Raw genomic sequence first — 26,482 nt, forward strand, 5'->3', positions numbered from 1 at the left:
ATAATTAATAATAATAATGATAATAATAATAATAATTATTATTGTTATTATTATCATCATCATCACCATCATCATCATCATCATCATCATCATCATCATCATCATCATCATCATCATCATAATTCTTATTACTCATATTATTATTATTATTATTATTATTATTATTATTATTATTATTATTATTATTATTATTATTATTATTATTATTATTATTATTATTATTATTATTATTATTATGTCATATCCGAAGGCCAAGATTAAATTTTGGACTCACATTACACCCTAGTAGATATTCTAAACAACCATTAGAAACAATGGGCAATATCGTTGACATGCACTTATTTGCAGGCCTGATAACCCAATTCCTTATGGGCTCATTGTTGTAATGGAAATCTCAAAATGTGACGCAAAATATTGTACATTACAACAACATTAAACTAGACCTGACCTATAGGTGGGTTCGGATGTCAGACCTGCATATATGTATACGTATGCAATAGATAATTAAATTGATTAAAAAAAAAAAACAAAAACAAGATTTGCAAATTAGTTGGATCTCAATCTTTGAAAAATAATTTTATAATTTTTAAATTTGCCAATATCGGAGATTCCCATTAACGTTATGGATTCTCAGTCTATGGGGATTCCCCAACTTCAGTGTTTTCCCGATATTGGTGCCAACGGCCAAGGTCGGAGCAGGTGATCGATGTGAATGAGTACTTGAATCATTTATCTTGTCTTGTGATTTCTTTGTGAATAGTTATAATAGTAATACCAACAACTAACTATTCTGGAATAGATAGGCATTTCTTTCAAATAAAACACTTGTTTTGATTCCCGTATGTTCTCAAGCAAGAAGATTTTCGACATCAGACAAGTATCACCAAGCGTTTTTTAGTTTGTTTGGGTTTTTTTTTTTTAATTTATTTTAGTAAGTTTTATGTCTAGATACACAAATTGATATTATGAATAATCATTTACTCCGTAAAGATATGTAGATGCTTTTTTCTTTATGTGTATGATTTAGCATGAGGAATTGGTGTTTACAAAAACGATTATTTTTATTTTTAGAGCTTCCTCCAGTCTGTTTGTGAAATGCCAAGATATTGTCAAGGAGTATATAAATACAATTTTCTTTTCTTTAATTTAGCAGGTGTTATATCTAGACTAAAACACACAATAATAACTAATCTTCATCTTCTTCTCTTATGCCTGCTTTTATATCTTGAGTCCCGTTTCAAAGAAGGTACTCCTACAATAACTAATGATTTACTACATGATAGTCTGGTTTTCTCTATACGTGTGATTTAGCACGAGGATATGTAAATTTTAAAGCTTCTTAGAATCTGCTTCAATGAGGGCTTTAGAGACGGAGACTCATAAATTCATAATCTTATATGAGCCCATGCCCATTGGGGCCCATTGGTTCGATAAGAATTTCAAGCAAAAATACTGTTTTTCTGCCTTGGTACATTTTCCTTGAATGCGCAATAATTGATTCTGTTCTTTTAATTTCAGTACTTTATAGTATGTTGGTTAATTGGCTACCGTAAGTCAAAAATATTTCTAATGTCTTGAATGATCTGAAAATAAAAATAGCGAACTATCAACATTTTTACAGGAAAGAGTGAACTATATTTATGACGCCCTCTTACAAACTGAGTGATTGGGTTTGTTTTCTTTTCGAAATCGAAAGTAGGAATCAGTAGCCGTTTCAATACCTTTTAATAACTAAGGATTGTTTATCAAACCAGAATCTTTGAAAAGTGGTGAGTACCATTGTGCATCTGGCGATAGTTGGACCTATTGTCGTGTTTGCTGCCGATTCGCATGTCGGCTAGTCCAAGCCACCAACTGAAAATGGGCCAGGGCTATGGCCAGTACTGACCCTACGGAGTAGCTGTTAGTATGTTAGCGGCAATGGGACTAAGCGGTGGACAAGTAATACTTCATCTAGAGGCTAAATCTTTTAACTTTTTTTTACTGACTAAAGAATGGCAATCAGTGAAAAAATTCAGAAGAATAAAAACAAATAACACTAACACATCATCATCTATCACCGTTGTGGATTTTAAACAAAGAATCAATAGAAATACAAACAAGAAGACATGGGTGCAAAATCTTTATATTTTTATTTAAAAAAGAGGAGTACAGTTAAGATCAACAGACTTAACGTCATGGCTTGACCAAAACACTGTCATTTTGGCCAGGACCTACACGTTGCATGGCGCTAATGTAACTATTATTCCAGGTCATTTCAACATACTAAAAAGTAACGGACTGACTATTTTCACCGTACGGTGAAAATAGTGTTTTAGGCTATTAAGCCCCACCCCCTCCTCTTCAAGCTGACATCTGACTCAAAATGGAAACAATGCAACAAATGATTTGACCAGTCCCATTTTTAAATTGTAACCTCATTGGTCATCAATATGTTTCCCATTGATTGACTTTGACTTCTTTTGAAACGAAGGGCTTTCTTATACTATCCCTACCTATTCTTAGCTCCACCCCCTCCCTCCTTTTCCCCCTTTCTTTATCTACTAGTCTCGCTCTCTCTCTCTTTGTCTCCCTCGTGTTTCTTTCACACATAAAAACAGACACACACATATTTATATCTTTATTCTATTTAGCTCCCGCCCTCTACAATGCACATACAAGGACTCTCTCTCTCTCTCTCTCTCTCTCTCTCTCTCTCTCTCTCTCTCTCTCTCTCTCTCTCTCTCTCTCTCTCTCTCTCTCTCTCTCTCTCTCTCTCTCTCTCTCTCTCCCACCCCCCGTTCGGGGCGGAGGCTCACATAAATAATAATAATAATAATAATCGTCATCATCATAATGATAAAAATATAATAATAATAATAATAATAATAATAATAATAATAATAATAATAATAATAATAATAACAATAATAATAATAATAACAATAATAATAATAATAATAATAATAATAATAATAATAATGATAATAGATAGATAGATAGATAGATAGATAGAGATATGATGGTACGTGATTGGAGGATAAGTCTTGATAAGTCTTTGTCCAGTTTTCCGATTTTATGTCGTATGGATCAATGTCTTTCACGCATTCAATTCTTTCTTTGTAGCTTTTTTTCGATACAGTGTCCATTGTGTTAAAAGGATTGGTCGCCATTTTGAAGAAATCTATGCTTCAATCAAGGGACTAAACCGTGTAAAATGTCAAAAATTAACTCCCTTAGTCTAACCCCATACTCTCTATTGAAAGGCAGTGCAAAGCAGTCCTAGGGTTGTTTTTGTTTTGTTTTTTCCTATCAGGGGTAGTTAAAGGTACTAGGTTGTATTTTTTCTTAGGAGCGAATATTCGGCATGATGAGCTTTCGGAAAAGCTATAATAATACAGGCGGGATGGTGGATTCAGAATTGGTTACAGTTACCGATGAAGCTTTCCAATTTTGTGGCGGCGATGGGGTCTCGAAACCGCGACCTTTCTGGTACAACAACAACACCTAGCCGGGGAGGGCGTGGCTCTACTGTATGAGTATGAGCTATTCACAACTCGAGAAATATTGATTTCAATCTATGTCTATCTTGAGCCGCTACCACAGACTTCTTGAGGTCATGGGTTCAACACAGACAAACGCCGCGAAGTTTGTTAACTACCAAGATACCATTATCACCGTATGGTGAAAATGTTAAGCTATTTTCACCGTACGGTGAAAATCGTCCACCAAGATATTACCGTACGGTAAAAATAAGTCACCCACACTATTATCACCTTACAGTGAATATAGCCTGACACACCATTATAGTGAATATAGTCTCCCACACTATTATCACCGTACACTGAATATAGCCTTCCACACCATTATCACCATACGGTAAATAGTGTGTCAGGTTATTTTCACCGTAAGATGAAAATCGTCCACCAAGATATTACCGTACGATGAAAAAAGCCTCCTACACTATTATCACCGTACGGTAAAAATCGTCCACCAAAATATTACCGTACGGTGATAAAAGTCTCCCACACTATTATCACCGTAAGCTGATAATCGTCCACCAAAATAATACGGGATGGTGAAAAAAGTCATCCACACTATTATCACCGTACGCTGAAAATCGTCCACCAAAATAATACGGGATGGTGAAAAAGTCTCCCACACTATTATCACCGTCTGTATGGTGAAAATCGTCCACCAAAATATTACGGGATGGTGATAAAAGTCTCCCACATATATCACCGTGTGGTGAAAATCGTCCACCAAGATATGACCGTACGGTGAAAATAGTCTCCCACACTATGATCACCGTACAGTGAAACTCGTCCCCCAAAATATTACGGGATGGTGAAAAAAGTCTCCCACATATATCACCGTACGGTGAAAATCGTCCACCAAGATATTATCGTACGGTGAAAATAGCCTCCCACACTATTATCACCAAGATATGACCGTATGGTGAAAATAGTCTCCCACACCATTATCACCAAGATATTACCGTACGGTGAAAATAGTCGGCCCCACTATTATCACCGTACAGTGAATAATATAGCCTTCCACACCATTATTACCGTACGGTGAAAATAGTGTGTCAGGCGATTTTCACCGCAAGATGAAAATTGTCTCCCAGACTATTATCACCGTACAATGAGTAAAGCTTTCCACACCATTATAATGAATATATGTAGTCTCTCGCACTATTATTACCATACACTGAATATAGCCTTCCACACCATTACCACGTACGGTGAAAATCGTCGACCAAGATATTACCGTACGGTGAAAATAGTCTCCCACACTATTAACACCGTACACTGAATATAGCCTGCCACACTGTTATAGTGAATATAGTCTCCCACACTATTATGACCGTACACTGAATATAGCCTTCCACACCATTATCACCGTACGGTGAAAATAGTGTGTCAGGCTATTTTCACCGTAAGATGAAAATCGTCTCCCACACTATTATCACCGTACGATGAATATAGCTTTCCACACCATTATAATGAATATATGTGACCCATCGTCTCAAAACGGTTTTATGTCGGAACGAACCAGATGCTTAAAAGCCGAATTAAATGTTAAACTGGTCAAAAATATAAACTGTTGGCATTAAAACCCCAAAATATAGTATCCATTCTCCTCAATACATCGTATAAACTCAACACACGTCTGATATTTCTGGCTATAAATTCAATTTTCAACATCTTAATCAACCCGACTTAATACCGTTTTGAGGCGAATGGTCACATACGTAGTCTCTCTAACTATTATCACTGTGCACTGAATATAGCCTTCCACACCATTATCACTGTACGGTGAAAACCATACGGTAAAAATCGTCCACCAAAATATTACCATACAGTGATAAAGGTCTCCCACACTATTATCACCGTACGGTGAAAATCGTCCACATAGATATTACTCTACGGTGAAAAAAGTCTCCCACATTATTATCACTGTACGATGAAAATCGTCCACCAAAATATTACGGGACGGTGAAAAAAGTCTCCCACACTATTATCACCGTACGGTGAAAATCGTCCACCATAATATTATGGGACAGTGAAAAAAGTCTCCCACACTATCATCATCGTACGGTGAAAATCGTTAACCAAGATATTACCGTACGGTGAATATAGCCTCCTACACACGGTCAGGCTATTATCACCGTACGGTGAAAATAGCGGCTTCCAAATTTCATTCACTGCTTTATTTGTTGTTTGTTTTTTTGTTTGTTGTTGTTGTGGTTTGGTTTGAGTTTTTTGGGGGGTTTTTTGTTGGGGGGAGGGGGGAGGCTAGTTTTGTTTTGTTTTTACCTTTATTTGCTTTCTGTTTTCTTTTTCGTATTCCCCAGGGCTAGAACGGATACCACAACAACGCCCATCACTGCCACCGCCACCAGTGACGACAACAAGTACTACAAAAACCATGATCACCAGCAGCAAATCATCAACAGTCTAGACCACAGAATCTGAGATTTTAGACAAGGGTGTTGGTGAAAGTTCAATAAGCGTGTTATAAAAGCCCTGTCCACCATATATTCATTCCGTCTAATGAATATTCTTACAACTGCTAAGGAAAGTAACAGATTTAACCTACATTGAAATAAGATCTTATTTTTTGTCTTCACCAGGACTATAATGGATACCACTTCCACTACCACCAGCAATGACAACAAGAACAACAAAAGCAACAATAACAAAAACACCAACAACATTGAACATGTAACCACAGAATGTGAGGTTGTATACGAGGGAGGTGATAGCACCGACAAGCTGTTTACTATATGTAGTAAAAATCCTGGCCATCACAAATTCATTCAGGCTGAAGAATTTTCTCGAAAGCATTTACCCTATGGAATAAGAACATATGATGTTTACGATCTAATCAAACATCATATAAAATGCACAGTTCGGGTTACAGTTAAATATGTCAGCACTAGTCGACCGAATACGTGGAAAAATTGCAATCAACCTTATCCTTCCAGTGCAATAAAGGGAAGCAATAGAGCAGTGAGATATGGAACCGGTTTTCTCTTTCAACACGATGATTTTAGTTTAGACTATGGATCTGACACTCTTCCATGCCCCTGTCCTGAATGTACAAGTAACAAAGATGGATCTATAGTCCCGGTTATTGGATACTCATTTGTTTACATCAGTACAGCAGCTCACGTCATCTTTGATGACTCAGAAGCTAAAAGATCTGTGTTTGAATTTTTTTATGATTCTGAAAAAGAGAAGGATAAGATAAAATATGTTTATGGTTTGAATTTGATGAGGTTTGAAAGTTTTCCAAATTCTGATCTGGTTCTCATTAAATGCGTCACTCACGAACGTGAAGTAGGGCAGCTAGTAGACAGTTTATTATGGGGATTATACACAAGAAAATATTATTCAATATTGAAAGGATATGGTGTTATAATATCTCATCCTCATGGTAAAAGTAAATTTGTCACGATTGGAAAGATATTAGATATTTGCGGACGACCTGAATTTCGCAACATTTCCCGGCCTGTAACACACAAAACCGTGTACACATTCCCTCCAGGAACAGGATGGCGTATGGTTTCTGGATCTGACTCATCACGCGAACAATTTTGTAAACTTTTAGGATGTAAAAGATATTTAACTGTTTCATTTCCAACTTTCTTTTCGGACCAAACTGCAACAGCTGAAGTGATCTTCGATGATGAACACAATGGCCCTACGGTAGACACTAACAACCGGATCTTATTTGGTCAAGGGACACTACTCTCTACCGATGAAGGAAAAGAATGGCAAATACAGTTGTCAGGTGATCAGAAATTGGAATTCGAACCAACCTTCTGTAATCGATTGGATTCAAATGAGGGGCCTTCCTTGGAATACGATATTCCAACGTGCCCAGGTTCAAGTGGTGCAATTGTCCTGTCGTCTTTATGCAGAGATGTGGAAACACGTTACTGGCATCATATTGGTGCCATGAAAAATGGACGCAATAAAAGCACTCCCAGCTTTTGGAAAACGTCGATAAGGTAAATAATAAAAATTCCCATAGTCATCATGAGACTGTCCTCGACAATCTAGTATAACTATATATTATGGAATGAACTGGTTGTAGATACGCAGCTGTGAGGTCTTGTAGTATGAGACTCGCCTTTGGATGCAAGAGCCCGAAACGGCAGAGCATCTAGTTGAACGGTGAGTTGTGATGAAGCTTCCAGGCACGAGTGCGATAATGAGTTTGAGTCCTGGATAGATCGTCATAACATATTTGTTTGAGCACCATCAGAAGCTGCTGCCTGTGAACCGGAAGCTCCAGGGTTCGAGTTTCGCTCTGAGTGGCGCATAGTTGAGTCCTTAGACAGGGCTCTTTACTCACATTCTCTCACCATTTTCAGAATTCACATATCATTCGACCCCCATAGTCAAATCTAGTCACATGTCAGACTGAACTTAATAGAGAAAAGAATAATATACAAATCGCATGTTTTGCTTACAATTGCCTTCACCATGCATCACCTGAATACCTTGAATGCCTTGTGGGGTAATATAAACCAACTTGATATCTGCGATCTGCCAGTTCTTCGCTAATGGAGAAAAACATCCCAAGAACAAAGTTTGCTGAGCGTGGTTTTGCATTTTCGGCTCCAATCGTATGGAATTCTTACCACCTAAAACCCGACAATATGAAAGTCTACCAGTCTTCAAACGGCATTTAAAAACCATTCTTTTTCATTTTGCTTATCGTTATTCTATGTGAACTTGGAACAAGATATGTGTGTGACTGTTGAAGTGATTTTGTAGTCGAATGACTGAATATGTGTGATACCAATAAAACTATTGTAAAGCACCACTGACCACTATTTGTGGATGCTGGCACTATATCAAATAATAATACAGTGCAACCTCAATATAACGACATCGTCGGGACCGGGAAAACGTGTCGTTATAGAGGGATGTCGTTACAGAGAGGTTTCCTGTGTGTGTATATCAGGAGGTGTTTTGGGTCTTGTGTAGTGAATGTATACTTTTTCTTTTCCCTCTGTAGTTTATCCGGGCTTGGGACCGGCAATGAATGGAGAGTGGACAAAGGATTTATAAACAGTCCAGTGTTGACCTGTCACCGGCATTCATTGGGTGAAAGGCGAGCCTTCTGATTGGTGAAAAGCGAGCCTTCTGATTGGCTGCGGTGTTGTACAAATGTGACTATTGATTGGCTGAAAAAGAAGCGTTTTCATTGGCTACAATAAGAACTAGCTCTGGGCTTATTACGAGTAGACAACATACATAGAATGGAAGATACCACTTGTAATAGTTACGTACAATTTCATGGTAGACAAACACCTTCAAGGTTTGTCGGACCAGAAATGTTAAACAGGGGTTTTGCTGAAATGTACGTCGCTATAGAGGGGTTTTTATTACTAATGATATATAGTGAAATAAAATGGGACCTGAGTACCATGTCGCTATACAGGGAATGTCGTTACATCAGGGTTGCACTGTAATTATCTGGGTGGGGTTCCTGACCTCCCATAGTGGGCAGGGAGGTACTTGCGGTGTCTTCTATCCCCCTGTATCTGTTTTCCAATTGCTCTCTGTCTTTGTCTTGGAGTGAGATTATTTGGTTTTGTCCTGACCTTGGCCGGAGTCTTTGGCTCGGAGGGAAACAGTCGAATGTATAGTTATAGTTTTGGGAGATGATATTTTTTTCCTTGTAAATCATCTCTCTGTTACGTACTGTTGTTATTTTCATTTTTAACATATGATTTGTAACCATTTGAGTGTATTCCTCTTAGTCGGGACCTGTACTTGTGTCTGAATGAGACTTTTAGGTGATCTCAAACTAAGTACACTGATAGTGTACTCTTGGAATCTACATCTGTTTCCTATTTGAACAAATTCCCCTTTGTCTTACCTTTTCTTGGTTGCTTTAATTGTAAATCTAGAACTTTTTACTATCCCATTTTCTTCCTTTTTACTGGTGCTGATATGACCTTGATGTGTTGCAAGCGCCGTAAAACCCTTAAAAAACAAAAACAAAACACTGTAATTATAATAATAATAGAAATTGTGTAGAAGTTTTACTTAATTACGTACGGATTGTAGTCTAGTGGTATGATACTTGCCTTCAGATCGGCGAGTGCTCTGCCAACTGAGCTATTTGGACCCCCACTAATGTTATCAGTTGAGCTTAAATTTTGGTTAAAATTTAGTCTTAAGCACCAAGTACACCCAGGGGTCCCAATAGCTCAGTTGGTAGAGCACTCACTTCACACGCAAAGGGAGCAAGATCGATACCGGGTGCAGTCAAGATTTTTTTCAGACCCCACCCCCCCTTGTCCACCCAGCAGTGATTGGGTGTAGCTGGGTCTGTTAGATCTGGCGAAAAGAACTTTGCGATAGACTAGTGTCTTATCTAAAGGATAGCAAGCAATTGATATTGTCAATTTCACACTATAGAAATAGAAACTAGGATAAACGGCGGCTCCATGGGCCTAGTGGCTCTGAAGATCTTCTTACTTAAGTTACATCCGACATAAAACATTTTTGAGATGTATAGTCACATATCTCTTGAGGGTTACCAATATCAAAAATAAAACTTGAACCTTTATATAGCCTAATATATACATATCGTGCTCAAAGCGCTTTACAATAGGTCCCTTAGCCAACAGCAACAAGAAACATATAGGAAAAGACATATGACGCCTGTTAGGTGATATTACATTTTATTTCCCTAAACCTAAACAACACTGTTAATGGTCAGATACTCAGTTTACACACGAGTTCGGTGAGAATATGTGAGTAATGCGTCTTTTTCCAAGGACTCAACTTAACTATGCACCGCTCAGAGTAGGGTTCGAACCGGTCCAAAGATGAGTGTCATAACACAAGACCAAATGGCCATATGGGTAGGTATTCTTCTCACGCGAGTATGAATGAGTGATCCCACCATCTGTTATTTTTAAAATTTGCTTTGAAAAGGAATCATTATACTGGGGTGCCATGATTCATGACCTCATTTAACATGGACGGGATTACCCTGACAACAAAATACAGTGGAATTTGCATAAACTCAACACTCTTTTAAGTCAACCTCTGATTAAAACTAACACCTTTTGTTGGTCCCAAATTGTGTTTGTTATTTATCTAACTGTACTTTCTGATAGACTAACATCATATCTAAAAGGTAGCAAGCAATTGCTATTGTCCTTTTCATGCTATAAAATTCACGCTAAATTCCAGCTCTAAGGGGCTAATGGTTTTGAGGGAAAGGACTACTTTATGTATGTTCGAAGTGTGTTCTAAGCGTGTTCCACTGATGATGAATATGGATAAGTCGCCAATGCTTAAAGTCTACCAATCGTTCTCGTTATGTGCGGCTATGTGGTCTTGTATGACACTCGCCTTCGGATTGGAAGGTCCTGGGTTCGAGCCTCACTCGGCGCATAGTTGTGTCCTTGGAAAAGGCTCTTTCCTCACATTGTCTCACCCTACTCACAAGTAAAATGAAAACCTAGTCGTTAACATTAACAGCGTTGTTACTGTCTGAAAAAAAAAATAATTAAATATTGCCTAACAGGCGTCGTGTCACATCCTTCATATTAAGTGTTGCTGTTGGCCAGGGATCCTTTGTAAAGCGCTTTGAGTATGTTAAGTGGAAAGTGGATATTGCTTTATATAAAAGCTCAAGTTCTTTTTCGGTAGTCTTGGCTATATCAGTTCAAGGAAAACTACCAACGAAAGTAAGTAAATATTATTACTATTATTATTATTATTATTATTATTATTATTATTATTATTATTATTATTATTATTATTATTATTATTATTATTATTATTATTATTATTATCATCATCATCATTATCATCATCATCATCATTATCATCATCATCATCATATTATTATTATTAATATTATTATTATTAATATTATTATTATTATTATTATTATTATTATTATTATTTTCATCATTATTTATTTTTTCAGACTTACTGAGAGTAGTATGAGTCACTTAAACAACTATGACGTCATCATGTATGTATTATTATATATCATTGTACAGATCTTCTTCGTTCCCTCCTCTGTGTCTTCATCCTGTTTCTCCTCGTCGTTGTCCTCTTCCTCCTCCTTCTACTCCATTTCTCACCCTCCTTCTCTCTCCCTCTTCTCCTCTTTCTTCTTCTTCTTCTTCTGCTATGAGGCTATGTGGTCATGTGGTTTGATACTCGCTTTTTGATTGGAAGGTTTTGGGTTTGAGTCCTTGCAAAAGGCTCTTTATTCACATTCTCTCACTGTATTCAGGTGTAAAATGAGTACCTGGTTGTTAACAGCGTTGGAAAAAAATAGTAATCGTCATGTCTTGTTATACATGTTGCTGTCGGTCAGGGACCCTTTATAAAGCACTTTGAGCATGTTTAGTTGATATTGAGTTACATAAAAGCTCAAGGCTCTTTCTTCTTCTTCTTCTTCTTCTTCTCCTCCTCCTCCTTCTTCTTCTTCTTCTTCTTCTTCTTCTTCTTCTTCTTCTTCTTCTTCTTCTTCTTCTTCTTCTTTCTTGTAAGACTGTAATGTCAACTTGTTGAAGATTCCAGAGACTATTCCATTTTCCCTTTACTGAAGATGTAAGACGACACCACTGCCTGTAGTCATAAACTTTCTTTCGATAATATCAGAAGATTTATTTTTCATTTAAGGCAGACTGATTTTTTGGGGACGATTTTGTCTTGTATTTTTCTTTCTGCTTTTGTCCAGCACTGTTTCATACACACTTTTCAGATTCTTATCTTAGACCAGTGCCTGCCCCCAACTTTTTCACATTGGTGCGGCTATGTGGTCTAGTGGTATGACACTAGCTTTCAGATTGGAAGCTCAGCGTATAGTTGAGTCCTTGTAAAAAGCTCTTCACTCACATTCTCTCACCGTACTCAGGTGTAAAATTAGTCCCAGACTGTAAACAGCATTGTTCTGTATGGGGGAAAAAATGTAGTATCACCTAACAGGCGTCATGTCTGGTCCTACATGTTCAGTGTTGCTGTTGGCCGGGGACCCCTTGTAAAAGCACTTTGAGAGACTTCGAGTGGATATTGCGCCATATAAAAACTCACATTTTTTTATGTATATAAAATGACCCCTAATGGGCAACCTATAATTGATGGAAGTGGGGGCTTTTTGTGACTCACCGGCTCAAAATGGTATTGTGTGGGGGTGAACCATAGGCTCAAAATTGAAAAACAGTAGAATCCAGATAAGCCAGCATCGTGGGGCCAGAGCAAGGTTGACTTTGAGTGTCCATTATCAATTTTGAACACGCTTAAATTCCACTGCAATTTTGTTTGTTAGTTTGTTGGGGTTTTTGTTTTGTATTTTTTTTTTTTTTTTGCTGGGTTTTCTTGTTTTTGTGGGGGTATTGTTTTTGTTTTGATTTTTTGTTTGTTTCTATGTTTTGTTGGGTTTTTTTCTGGGGTTTTTTTTTGTTTGTTAGTTTTGTTTTGTTTTTGTTATATTTTTTCGTAACAAAATATAAACTCTGCTGACATTTCTGGTCGTTTAGTATTGAAAATCACTCTTTTAGCATCCCATTTACCCAGACGTTATACTGTAACTGTTTTGTGGTGATAAGTAACATAATAATAATACGTCTCTTACATCCAGTGATTGGTCCAAACATTTTTTGGTTTGGAAAGAAGACGTGCGTATTGAAGGCAACGGCTGGGAATGGCCTGAGGCGAGGGGGCATCAGCAAAGATTGAATCGGGTAAGCCAGATGGAGTATTTTACTACCATAGTCTGAACAAAACATGGTTTCAACATTTTGGCTAGAAAACTCACCCTCTAACTCACTCAATCCTAGAGATTTTTGCTACTTTTCACAATTGGAAAAAATAGATAGTTTTATTCAACTACCATTAACATGTAAAACTAAAAACATTTGCTTTGGTACTGCACCTATAATTTGTCTCAGAAAAATGTAATTAAATAGGCATGTGGTAAAAGTAACCCCGGGTATACTACGGATATAGTCTGTGTTAGGGTTGAGTGAGTTAAATATCAATCGATTAAAATGACCCTCATTTTGTCAAACGCTCCCAAACCCTGGACTTGAAGGAAAAATTTGCGAAGTTCCAGGTTTTATGAGTTGTTTTTTTTTTTTTTTGCCTATCGATCGATATTTGAGGGACAAGTTTTTTGGCCAAAATTATAAAAATATAATTATTATAAGACAGTGTGGCTCAGCGGTACGGTCCTTGCTTCGTATCCAAAAGGTACTGAGTTCGATTACCCGCCATGCTGTGTGGCCTTGAGCAACACCACCGCCCTAGCTCACTTTGCGGTGCTGCACTGCGGCAGATGCCTGAGTTATTCCAGTCTTCCCTTGGAATAGACCCTAAAGACAAATTTCCCCATGGGGATGAATAAAGGGAATTTAAATCAATTTAATTTAATTTTGATTTTATTAGTATTATGCCTCAGTGACTCAGGTGCTTGATAATCAATCTCAAGCTTAACGCATGACATTTTGAGTTGAAATTAATGCCGTTTTTTAGGAGAGCGAATTTGCTTTTTCTTAACTCACTCAACCCTAACACCGACTATATCTGTTGTTTACCCGGGTTACTTTTACCCCATACCTATTTATTACATTTTTCTGAGACAAATTATAGGCGTAGTATCAAAGCTAATGTTTTTTTAGTTTTTACATTGACATGTTAATGATAGTTGAATAAAACTATCAATGCACATGCCCATTTTTAATACATTGAAAAGTAGCAAAAGTCTCTAGGATTGAGTGAGTTAAGACTTCAGAATAATTTATATTCTTACTATTCATTATTTAGACATAATGCCAGATCGAAATAAAGGCCACATAGCATTATAAAATAAACATGCTACTTGTTTTTTATCTTTATATCAACAGAGAATGGGTCGACCAAAAATGAATCGGCCCTCCCAATTCCTCCCAAAAAACAACTTTCGCCCAAAGAACTCACTAAGACGTCAGGGGCATTTACTTCAAATGACAAAATAATATGTAAAGTTGACATGACTCATATGAATGGAAAGAACACAAGACAAGTCAAGAGGATATATATACATATGGGATAATGGTTCCAAGACCAAATACACACCCTCTCCTAGACTATAGAATCGCCTACCACCTGATGTGATGGAACTCATAGGCATGGAGATAACATAAGCCAAAACGAAAGAGAGAACATGCATATGGAATGACGGTTCCCTCATCAAGATCAAACACCTGCCTCTAATAGACCTGTCCTTCCAGAAAATCGCGGCACTTGCGGCCACAAGGCGGCCAGGATTGTTCGCCGTTACCGCAACGGGACCGCAATTTTGACAATTGCTGCAATTTTTCTGCATTTTTCCATGTTCATGAGTCACATATAATCATATTATAATGCTAATCCTGGTGGCATCCCTTGTATATACCTGGCATATTATTTCTTTTCTTTTCAATGTCAATATCAATGTAACTTATGGACACAATACTGTATAATACAAACCAACTAAAATTGGTGGATTGTGCTTGTCATAGAATTTAAGCAAGAATAAATTATTGTGCGCTGTTTATTGAAATCAATGTCTTAAATTTGCAATTTTTGCATTTTTTGCATGCAATTTTTGGAATTTCCTTTAATATTGCAATTTCTGAGCCTTATGTTGATTTTAAATGGCCATTAAGTTTTAGTTTATCGATAAATCGATAATTTTGTAATCACTAGAGATTGCTTGAATGCTGAAGATCAGAGTTTATTTTGATTTGGGATTGATGTTAGCTTTTATATAAATTTTTGTATAGTGCGCACTTTTTCCACATGTGCGGACAAAATACACCTTTTTAAAAAAAAAAATACACTTTTTAAGGTCATGGAATACACTTTTCATCCTGGGAAGGTTGGCAGGTCTGCTATAATAATAATAATAATAATAATAATTTTTTTTTTAATTTATGCGCTTTTCTACCACATAATTGTTAGGAATCCATGCATTTGTGTAAAAGTGTTGTTTGTTGTTTTTTTCAAAATCTCCTGGTGGCATCCCCTGTATACCTGGCATATTATTTCTTTTCCATGTATGCAATGTCAATATCAATGTAATTTAATGTAATTTATGGACACAATACTGTATAATACATACCAACTAAAATTGGTGGACTGTGCTTGTCATAGAATTAAAGCAAGAATAAATTATTGTGCGCTGTTTATTGAAAACAATGTTTTAAATTTGCAATTTTTCCTTGCAATTTTTGGCATGCAATTTTTGGAATTTTGGGTGCAATTTTTGGGGTTTTCATTTGCAATTTTCCGCGGGGACAGATTTACATGTAAAAATTAAAAACATTAGCTTTGATACTTGCCTATAATTTGTCTCATAAAAATGTAATAAATAGGCACGGGGTAAAAGTAACTCGGGTAAGCTACGGATATAGTCGGTGTTAGTGTTGAGTGAGTTAACCATTTTTCTCAACAAAAATACATAAAATAATACATCCATGCAGACACAAATCAATGAGGTTTTTAACGTCTTACACATTTATCTTGAAAATTACCTCTATCAGAGACTGTTTGATTGTTGAGGTATCCAGTCAGCTTGTCACCACTTTTATTTTATCACTTATTGATTACTGCAATTCCCATCTTTTATGTGTTGTCCAAGATAAAATCTCTCGGCAGCAAGTTGTCCAGTGCAGCAAACTTAACTTTAAGAGAGAAAAAAAAATGCTCTACAATCTTCACTGGCTACCAATCAAAGAGAGATTAACCTACAAAAATGCCATGATATGCTTTGAATGTTTAAATGATAAAGGCTGTATCTACTTCACATCCTTATACACCTTCCAGATCACTGAGATCATCATCTGATAAAAATAAACTTTTAAGTCCTCTTCTTAAATACAATTTGTTTTGGCTGACGATATGTTTATTATCCTATATGAATATTCAATTATGATTGTGTATGTGTGAGAATGTGCTTGTGTGTGTGTGTGTGTGTGTTGTGACATAAGAAATTTATTTTTATATCAATGACAAGAATAAAAAGCGCATTGCACATTACATAATTTTGAAAATGCCCAATAGAAGTGTCATCAGATGTCCACTTTTCAAAAACTTAGGTGACTGTCACAGTCCAAACCATCCCTCTCTATATAGAACAGAGAAACTACAACCATTTAACTCACTCAACCCTAACACCGACTATATCCGTAGTTTACCCGGGTTATTTTTACCCCATGCCTATTTATTTATTTATTACATTTTTAAAAGATAAATTATAGGCGTAGTATCAAAGCTAATGTTTTTAGTTTTTATATGTTAACGATAGGTGGATAATATTTGTTCACAATCAAAACAATTATGTAATCAGACACTTGATCATTGTTGAGATTCCCATTTACATCCCTGTGATGTGCTCGCCATGCCACTTCCTATAGCATGAAACAGACAATTGCAAATGCTTGCAACCCTTTGGATAGGACACAAGTTTATCGCAAAGTACTTTCCACCACATCTGACAGACCCAGCTACTCGATCACCGTTGGGTGGACAAGGGGTCTGAAAAAAATCTCCCCTCTCTTATCCCTCTCCCCCCGCGCTTCAGAAGACAAATTTCCCCATGCATGGAATCAACAAAGGCCGTCTTAATTTAATTAATTTCTTTATTATTTCTTTCAAAATCTGAAATGTAGCTCTCTCACTCTCTCTCTCCCCCCTCCCTTCTCTCTCTCTCTCTCTCTCTCTCTCTCTCTCTCTCTCTCTCTCTCTCTCTCTCTCTCTCTCTCTCTCTCTCTCTCTCTCTCTCTCTCTCTCTCTCTTCCTCTCTGTATTGACTTCAGATACAAAAGCTCATACGCACACACAAACACTCATTCAAATACACTCACCCAAACACACACACAAGCACTCAATCAACTGCACACACCCATACACATACATCAACATATACAGCAAATCTCAGTCATAATAATTAGCAATATAAAATGCAATAGTTCATAACAACAGTGACAACAATTACAGCAATTATTCAATTATTCAACAAATATCGAAACAAAAAATTTGTGTTGAATGCTTGTTTGTTTTTGGTTTTCAGGGCTTTACGGCGCTTGCAAAACATTAAGATCTTATCAGCGCCAATAAAAAGGAAGAAAATGGATTAGTAAAAAGTTCTAGAATTCCAATAAAACCCCCAAGAAAAGGTAAGTAAAAGGGGAATTGGTTCAAATAGGAAACAGATGTAGATTCCAAGATCACGCTATCAAAGTACTACTTAGTTTGAGATCACCTAAAATTAAAAGTCACAAGCACATGTCCCCATTAAGTATGTTAATAAAACAGAGATGACTTACAAGGGAAAAAATATCATCCCCCAAAACTAACTTTACATTTGACTATTTCCCTCCCAGCTAGGGTACCGGCCAGTGCCAGGACAAAACCAAGTAATTTCATCCCTGAACAAAGACAGAAAGCAAATTGAAAAGAAGATAAAGGGGGATAGAAGTAATGTCTCCCTGCCCACAATGGGAGGTCAGGAACCCCAGGAAATTGAATGGACCCTTGAGAGTTCCATCCGCTGATAAACTTCTTTGGCCGTGGTTCCATATTAGTATTAGTAAGTGCTGATTCCATGCAGTTTAGTAAACATGGGGCAGCGTGGTTCAGAGGTACAGTTTTGGCTTTGTACCCGAAAGGTATCGAGTTTGATCAACTGCTGCTGGGATGAGTGGCCTTGAGCAAGTCACCTAGCCCTATCTCTATTTGCAGCACTGCACTGCGGCTGATGCCTGGGTGATTCCAGTCTTCCTGTGGTATATAGACCCTAGAGATAAATCCCCCTATGGGACGAATAAAGAGAATGTCATTTTTTTTTTAATGTGTTATGATTGGCCAGTAACAAAGCGATCTCATTGGGGGGAAAAAAGAGCGTTTTTCATTGGTTAAGAGTACGAGATGACGATGGTCGGGTATCAAGCATTGGTTTCAACTGCCGATTATTGTTATAAAGATGTCGCTAAACAGGGGGTTTACTTTTACTATAATGTATGTTCGCTATTTGGGGTTTTTTATTACTAATAATAATCTATTGCAAAAAAATCGGGACCAATGGTCAATGTTGCTATTCAGGGGTGTCATTATCCAGATGTTCTGTACTTAATATTTATAGGAGAAACAGCCATTTGTGATAAGGGTGAAGGAGAAGACGTCCACCATATACTCCAAACCTGCCCAGAGTATGCAACAGCAGGAGAGGATGCATTTTTGGTTGGGTACCACACCTTCTGCATACTGATACTAAACTGTATGGGCCCCTGCAGAACTGAGGAAGACAACAGCGCTCCCTCACTAACAAGACATTCAAAAATGAAGACATTATGAGGGGGGAACAAAAAAATAAGAAATCTGACTTAATCTTATACTAGCGCTGATATGACCTAAATGTGTCACAGCGCTGTAAAACCCTTTAAAACAAAAATCAAATTTTATACTCAGAGCTGCCTATGTACTTGAAATTTCAACAATTCATAGTTCCAAGGGAAAAATAGAAAAATTAACCTTAAACAGCTTAGAAATAAACAATTTGCCCTCAGCATGGTCCAAAGTCCTGATCACAGTTTCTAAGGAACTAAACCTTCCTTTTCAACAAGATTTAATGAGTCAAAGAGGCAAATGCAGTTCTGTAGCTGGAGTCGTTTTTGTTTTTGTTTTTAAGGGTTTTACGGCGCTTGCAACACATTAAGGTCATATCAGCGCCAGTAAAAAGGAAGAAAATGGGATAGTTAAAAGTTCTGGAATTACAATAAAGCATCCAAGAAAAGGGAAGACAAAGGGGAATTGGTTCAAATAAGAAACAGGTGTAGATTCCAAAAAAAAAGCACCTATCAAAGTACTTAGTTTGAGATCACTAAAAGTCTCATCCAGACACAAGCACAGGTCCCCGCTAAGAGGAACACACTCAAATGTTTTACAAATCATATATAATATAAAGAAAGCATAATACAGTGCATAACAGAGAGATGATTTACAATGAAAAAAATATCATCTCCCAAAATGAACTATACATTCGACTGTTTCCCTCTCAGCCAGGGGATCTGGCCAGGACCAGGACAAAACCAAGTAATCTCATTCCAAGACAAAGACAGAAAGCATGTTGGAAAACAGATATAAGGGGATAGAAGACACAGTATGTACCCCCCTGCCCACTATGGGAGGTCAGGAACCCCGCCCAGTAGCTGGAGTCAAAAATTTGTATTTCTACAAATTGTTCATAGTAACTACAAGGCAGGTCTGCTGTTAACTCTCTCCTTAACTGCCATTTTCAGAATTGTCCCCAAAACTTCACACCCACCCAACACAAAAACATATTTTTCTTACTGAAACAGAAAAGCAAAGAAGACATTCTATATATATAATATCGTTCAGCAAAATAAGCTCTACGACATAGTGTCAAGTTTTTATATCGATATCAAATAAAAAAATTACTTAACATTTTGTGACAAAGAAGAAATTAGAGATGATAAAATTGTTGGTTGCATCATGACAAATGTTGACCAGACCCACCTATTTGAAAATTTGTAGTTGCTATAGTTAACTTTAAAGATCCACAATTTGGCTTCACAAAGATTTAGTAATGCTTCAAAAATCCTTAAAATTTAAAATTATGTAGTCTAGCATCAACTTACATTTTCAATCAGTTTTAATGACATAGAAATGCTCATGAATTTATGAAATTGGAACCAAAATATCGTAATTCTGCGAATTTTCGTAACAGGCAGGTCTGGTGTTGAAAATTTTCCCATGGATGGTAAGAGTAAGAGGAAGGATCAGCTTAAAATGGTAATTTTATCCTCCAAACTCACCCCTGACATAATACTGTTTAAAGACAGTTGGTCACACATATACAGATGTAATTGGTATAAATGGTAGGTTTGCCTATGATAAACACATAAATAACAATGGGAAATTGAATGTAAGCTTCAATTTAATAAACAAAAGAAATAATGTGGACGTTTCGAGCTTCCCCTATCTCAACACAAAACAGGATGAATGAAAATGAAACACTTCAGACGAATGAGATATTAAAACCCTAACAACGCCATTATCACATATTATCTCATTCGTCTGTAGTGCTGCATTCTTCTTGTTTTGTTGATAAGGGGGAAACCTGAAACGTCCACATTATTTGTTTTCGTTTATGAAATTAAAGCTGACATTCAATTTCACATTGTTAGTTCATTTCTTTGAGCTTCGAGCAGCAACATTTACATTATGATAACGAACACAACATCTCCTCTCAAAATCATTCAGAAGAAATCTGTTTCTGTGATGCACTCGTAGTCTTGGTACTTTTCCTTCAGAAGTTTGACTGCAATGGAGTGGTCTGCCTTCCCATATCCCTGAAATAGACAATTGGTATGTAGCCACTAGATACTTATAGAAAATAAGATCTGTACTATTGTTTCTAAATAACTGCACTCTGATTGTCCTGGATACAGTAATGACATGCTTAAATTCTACGTCCCAGCCAAAAATCTGAGATCAAAGTCTGATAATCACATTCTTGTGAAGCCAAAAATGACTCGCAAAATTAGCGAGCACGTGTTTGAATATTCGGAACCCCTTATCTGGAACTCCCTTCCAAGATATATCAAAGACATTAAGGATGCAGAATTCTGTTTTTAAAAACATCTAAAAACGTTTCTTTTTAATATGTATCACTGAAGAATTATATTGCTATGTTTCACACCGCATGTTTGAGTGGTTCTATGTTTGAGTGAAAGTTATCACGTTACCGTCAAGTGCTTTGAGCTTGTTGAGATACAGGGTAAGGTGCTATATAAAAACCATTTATTTTTATTAATTATTAGATATGCCTGAGGGGATACATTCCTGAGACCTTAGTCCCTCCTGTGTCTTTGTCACAGTGGGTTGTCCAGATTCGCTAAGGGGATAAAAAAATTTTAAAATTACGCCCTTCCACACGACATCGTAAGCTGCCGTTGCCTTGACATTGCATGAAGAAATATAGATAACCAAAGTTGCAATTAACCGAAGCTGAGTTTCCAGTCCACCATCGCAACATTTTACACATATATAGTAAACTCAAACCAGTTGTTGTAAACTTTGTTCTTAGTCCACCACAGACAGAGCAATATGATTGAAATAAAAACCATATAGCAGCCCTGTATTTATTTTTCAAGCAAATGCAGCTTTAATGCAAGTCTACACCTTATTCAGATTTAATTCACTTTCACTCTTCTGTTCTCAGAGTCAAAGAGATTAGCCGTGGTGAGAGACAATAAATCTCACCAAACTCGTTGGTCACAATGCACAGTTGTCAATCCGAAAACAAAGGATATCGCTCAGTCTCTCATTACAACTGTCATTGTATACCTGTGGTAAAAACTATGCCCAGCCCCCCTCGCCTCCTATTTAATGGCCACAGATGACATCACAAACCCATACTGCAAAGTCCAGCCCTCTTTTGTCAATAATAGAGTGGTGACACACTAATGGAATATTAAATCCCGCTCACTCTCGATTTTTCAACCCGTCACGATTTCTTCCATGATGAAATTTTAATCATGGTTTTTTTGTTTGACTGATTTCTTGAATTTACCACTTTTTGAGGCCGAAAATTGTTGTGATTAACCGAAGTTTGTTGCAATTGACCAGTGACTTTTATATAGAATTAATTCTGTTTCTTGGGAAATGTTACGATTAACCGAGTTGCGATTATCCGGAGTAGACTGTAATACAATGCATTACAGAGTGATGATTTACAAGGAAAAAAAATATCATCTCCCAAAACTAACATTACATTACATTTGACTGTTTCCCTCCCAGTTAGGGTATCCGGCCAGTGCCATGACAAAACCAAGTAATTTCATCCCAAGACAAAGACAGAAAGAATGTTAGAAATACAGGGGTGATAGAAGACACAGTAAGTGCCTCCCTGACCACTATGGGAGGTCAGGAAGAAGATGACCCACAGCCTCACACTCACACTGATATCATTGCTGGATCAAAGGGAAACTTGAAAATGAATTGAAAATCTAAATTGTTAAATTTTAATTCAATAAATACAAACTGTAACAAACCTGTGATATTCCAAAAACTGTGATGTGTTTGGCCTCAGAGTCGTGATCAATCTTTCCGCCACCAAGACACTCACAGGTCACACCCAAGTCTTCTAGTGATGCGTCCAGGTGATCGTAGATATCCGCTGATGTAGAAATAAAATAAAAACATACATAATGATTATAACAATAACAATAATCCTACCCTTTTTCTTTATAATTATCAAATCATTGACTTCAGTCACAAACCATTCTACTCCAAGTTTTCTCATTTTTAGGGCAAAATAACGTATATATATATATAAATGTTGAGTAAAAATATCCAATAAAGATTCTTATTTTTAACATGTGACAAAACTGTACTTGTTCATTGGACTGTTACATCATTGGTAGTTTTCTTAATATCTTATACTGTTGGGTTTTTCGGAGTTGAGCAGATTGCAGTTTGAGGCCATCAATGTGATAAAAGAGGAAACATTGGAATATCTTACCTATTACAGTTTTTTTCCTTAAAATCTTAAGGATTTGAACATTTTTATGCAGTACTTGATACAGTTTTGAATGATTGAGTATGTGCACACTTTTATAAAAAATAAAATTCTTCTGAAGCTTAAGATTTTGCAATTCGTAACTATGATACCTTTATTTTAAATAACTAGTAAAAACCCATAATATTTGAGGAGAAATAAAAGGCTATTATGAACAGGCAGTCATCTATTATACGTCTACTGTATTGTGGAAATAAACATATAAATTAAAAAATGAATATTTTTTTAAAGTTCAGACATATTGAAGGTTTGGGGATTTTTTTATAATAATAAAAAGTTTTTTAAAAATTGAAAAATTCGAACAAACTAAACGAATACTGATGATAATGATAAAGTATTATAAAATATGATATCAAAAATAAAATACCAATGTTATTTGGGGTTGCTGGGTTTTTTTTAATAAAATAAATTTTTTTAAAATTAATCAAAAGTATCAAAAATATATCTAATAACTACCGTATAATGATTTTTAAAAATGATTTAATTGTCCGCAATGGAATTCAAACCCAATGCCTTCAAGGCTTGAGTCTGACAGCTTAACCACTACACTATGGAGTCACCACAATAAATAAGATATTTAGTGATTAAAGTGAAAAAGTAAGATTATTAACGTTGAGGTTTTGATTTAGGGGATGGCTACATAAACATTGTCACTGCTTTACTGCAATTAAAAGTATCATTATTGTAATTAACATAGAAAATGAAAGACAATATCTTAATCTTAACCTATAATCTGAATTTTATATTTACCATGAAACATTAATTATTCGAATTTATTCAAATTGATTTTTAACTTTAACTAAATCAACCGACATAATATCATTTTGTGGTAGTAGGTCAAATATCTTCTTCTTGTCCTTCAAAAATACTCTTTTACAATCTTACCATGGTAACCTGCATGGGCAGTTCCTCGTATGATCATTTTAAAATTGTCCTTGTCGCTGTCAAGGTAAACTTTACACAAAATGTACTTGAACCGTCCATTGCCATCAATTACTACATCTTCAATGTTGGCCAGCACTGGATTTACGACTGCTGTGGCACCAGGCATGGTTTAGCCAAGGATGGGACAATGAGATTAGATGGGATGAGCACACTCCTGGAAGAATTGCATGAAAAGGTTATAATAATCTTTAAGTTTAAGAGATAAAAAATGTTAAAAGTTGAGCTTTTATATATCTAGCGCAATATCCACTAAACATGCCCAAAGCGCTTTACAAAGAGTCTCTGACCAACAGCAACAAGCAACATGTAGAACGAGACATGACGCTGTTTGACAATAAAACATTTTTTTCCGACAGAGACAACGCTGTTAACAGCCAGGTACTCATTTTACACCTGAGTACAATGAGAGAATGTGAGTAAAAAGCCTTTTCCAAGGACTCAACTATGCGAACCCGGTCCGAAAGCGAGGGTCATACCACAAGACCACATAGCTGAAGATGATGCACAGCTAAAGCACATACACTCACAAAGAGCACAAGCACAATCTACACATAAAATTCTAGTAGTAGCCAGCCAATTTAAAATATAAATTCCCAGATTATATATTATAATAATATAATATTATCAGTGCCGAATAAAAGTATTTCTGCTTCATTCCAAGGATAACCTCCACCTCCAGCCTGATTCTTACCTAACTTAGGTGTTTTCCCTTCTATACAAATTTAAGTTGAGTTTAGTTTACTTTTATAGTTCGATTAAATCATCTGGAACTCATCCATACTCATAACACCACTCATCTCTACGTGGTGGCTCACCTTGAATTGAAGCATCCGTTTCGTAAATTCTGCATACTACGAAATGGGGAAATTTGTTAGGGTTGTTAGTTATATCTAGCTTGCAACGCCTGGGGTCAATTTGTTTCGTGTGTTTTTGGGTTTTTTTGGGTTTTTTTTTGTTTGTTTGTTGGTTTTTTTTGGAAGTGTCAATTGCCAAGGAGTGAGTCCTTGGTAGTTGACGGTTCATCAATTGCCAAGGAGTCAAATTGGAACTCTTCAGCCGCATGTGGTGATTTCAGTCGGGCCTCAATCAGCTGCATGTGGTGATTTCAGTCAAGCCTCGATTTGCGCGCATACGAATCTCGAACCCCGTCACTTTCTTTTCTTCCATTCGCCATTCACTCATTCCTTGTCAATCGTTGTGGAAAGGATCAAGTCCACACTTGTTGGCATTTGTTTTTAATTTTTATGTCTTTTCACGAATTCCAAGATGATTAAAAATAATATCAAACAAAAATTACTGTTGATTTCAGATTCAGCGGGGAAAAAAAACCAGGACGAGGTGGCAAATCCCTGCCAAGATGTCCTAGATTAAAAAAGAAAAGTAAGATTGCCTTTATTTTAAAGGAAATATACTGCACATCGTCTTAATACGGAACAATTAACGTAAAACATTTGTGCAACAAGATCAATCTGTGGCATTAATAGTAAATAGTTGATGATCTACCAACTGGCAAGGTCCGTAACAAAAAGAGGAAATATGAGAGAGAGAGAGAGAGAGAGAGAGAGAGAGAGAGAGAGAGAGAGAGAGAGAGAGAGAGAGATGGGGGGGGGGGGGGAAATGAACATACACAGAGGAAAAAATGGCAGAGAGGGAAAAGAGAAAATGACAGAGAGAGGAGAGAGAGTGTGTGTAATAGAGGAAAAAAAGAGAAAACAACACAGAGAGAGAAAGAAGAGTAAAAGAGAGTATTAATTAATATTAATACATAACATCACTCTGTGGCAATGCATCACTTCGTGACACTAAAGGTACTCCGTGGCAGTTAAAAGTACACATGCGTAGTTGATGAACTGACACGGTCCTTGGCAATTGACGATTTGACAATTGTCAAGGTCCTTGGCAATTGACGCTACCGATTTTTGTTTGTTGTTTTTTTAGGGGGGGGGGGGGGTCTTTAGATTGATAAAACCAATTCAACGTGTCCAACTACGTAGAGAGGGGTGGTGGTATTGAACAGCTCATATAAGAAACGATCAGGAGAAAAAAAAATGGCTCCATTTATATTTATATATAAAGAAAGGTACAACTTAATAACGTAGGGCTAGGGACTGGGGTGGTCTCTCACTCTCATTCTTGGAACAAAGCAGGGACCTCGCTATTATTATACCAATGCCCTAGTTAGCCTTACAAGATAATATAAGATGGGGGAAAAGATGGATAAGACATCCTCCCCTCGTATAGAATAAAAACAAGAATATCGTCGATGTGAATGAATTACCTGAATTCAGATTTTGAATAAGCATCGAACTAGGTATCTAATCTAAATAAAGCTGCAAACAGTGCTTTAGCAGACAGCAGGATTGCCAGATTAATTTTGTTGCAAATGCCAAATAAAGCATAGAAAAAATGGTAAATAGTTTGTTTTTCGACT

At 36.6% G+C, this 26,482-nt stretch overlaps 2 protein-coding genes across 6 annotated transcripts; one reads left to right on the forward strand and one right to left on the reverse strand.

Moving 5' to 3' along the window:
- The first annotated feature begins 666 nt into the window (after positions 1-666).
- On the forward strand, positions 667-15,063 carry LOC144959100 (uncharacterized). 5 transcript variants are annotated; one of them, XM_078891516.1, is made up of 5 exons: positions 667-699; positions 5,840-7,501; positions 11,458-11,505; positions 13,123-13,225; positions 14,387-15,063. In XM_078891516.1, exons 2-5 carry the CDS (start codon positions 6,126-6,128, stop codon positions 14,495-14,497), a joined length of 1,638 nt encoding a protein of 545 aa, XP_078747642.1. In that variant the 5' UTR covers positions 667-699; positions 5,840-6,125; the 3' UTR covers positions 14,498-15,063. The 5 variants fall into 5 exon arrangements, with proteins under 5 accessions (XP_078747642.1, XP_078747641.1, XP_078747643.1 ...); XM_078891515.1 differs by having other exon boundaries at positions 684-716; XM_078891517.1 differs by lacking the exon at positions 667-699 and adding an exon at positions 1,680-1,769 and having other exon boundaries at positions 6,119-7,501.
- Positions 15,064-17,125: 2,062 nt separating this feature from the next.
- Positions 17,126-26,421, reverse strand: LOC144959101 (14 kDa phosphohistidine phosphatase-like). The gene is made up of 4 exons (XM_078891519.1): positions 26,330-26,421; positions 23,992-24,205; positions 22,580-22,704; positions 17,126-20,875 (listed from the first exon to the last, which is right to left on the reverse strand). Exons 2-4 carry the CDS (start codon positions 24,155-24,157, stop codon positions 20,783-20,785), a joined length of 384 nt encoding a protein of 127 aa, XP_078747645.1. The 5' UTR covers positions 24,158-24,205; positions 26,330-26,421; the 3' UTR covers positions 17,126-20,782.
- Positions 26,422-26,482: the final 61 nt, after the last annotated feature.

This window comes from Berghia stephanieae, chromosome 13 (genome assembly GCF_034508935.2).
Source record: "Berghia stephanieae isolate SIO BIC M18660-M18661 chromosome 13, UCSD_Bste_1.3, whole genome shotgun sequence".
Classification (NCBI taxonomy): domain Eukaryota; kingdom Metazoa; phylum Mollusca; class Gastropoda; order Nudibranchia; family Aeolidiidae; genus Berghia; species Berghia stephanieae.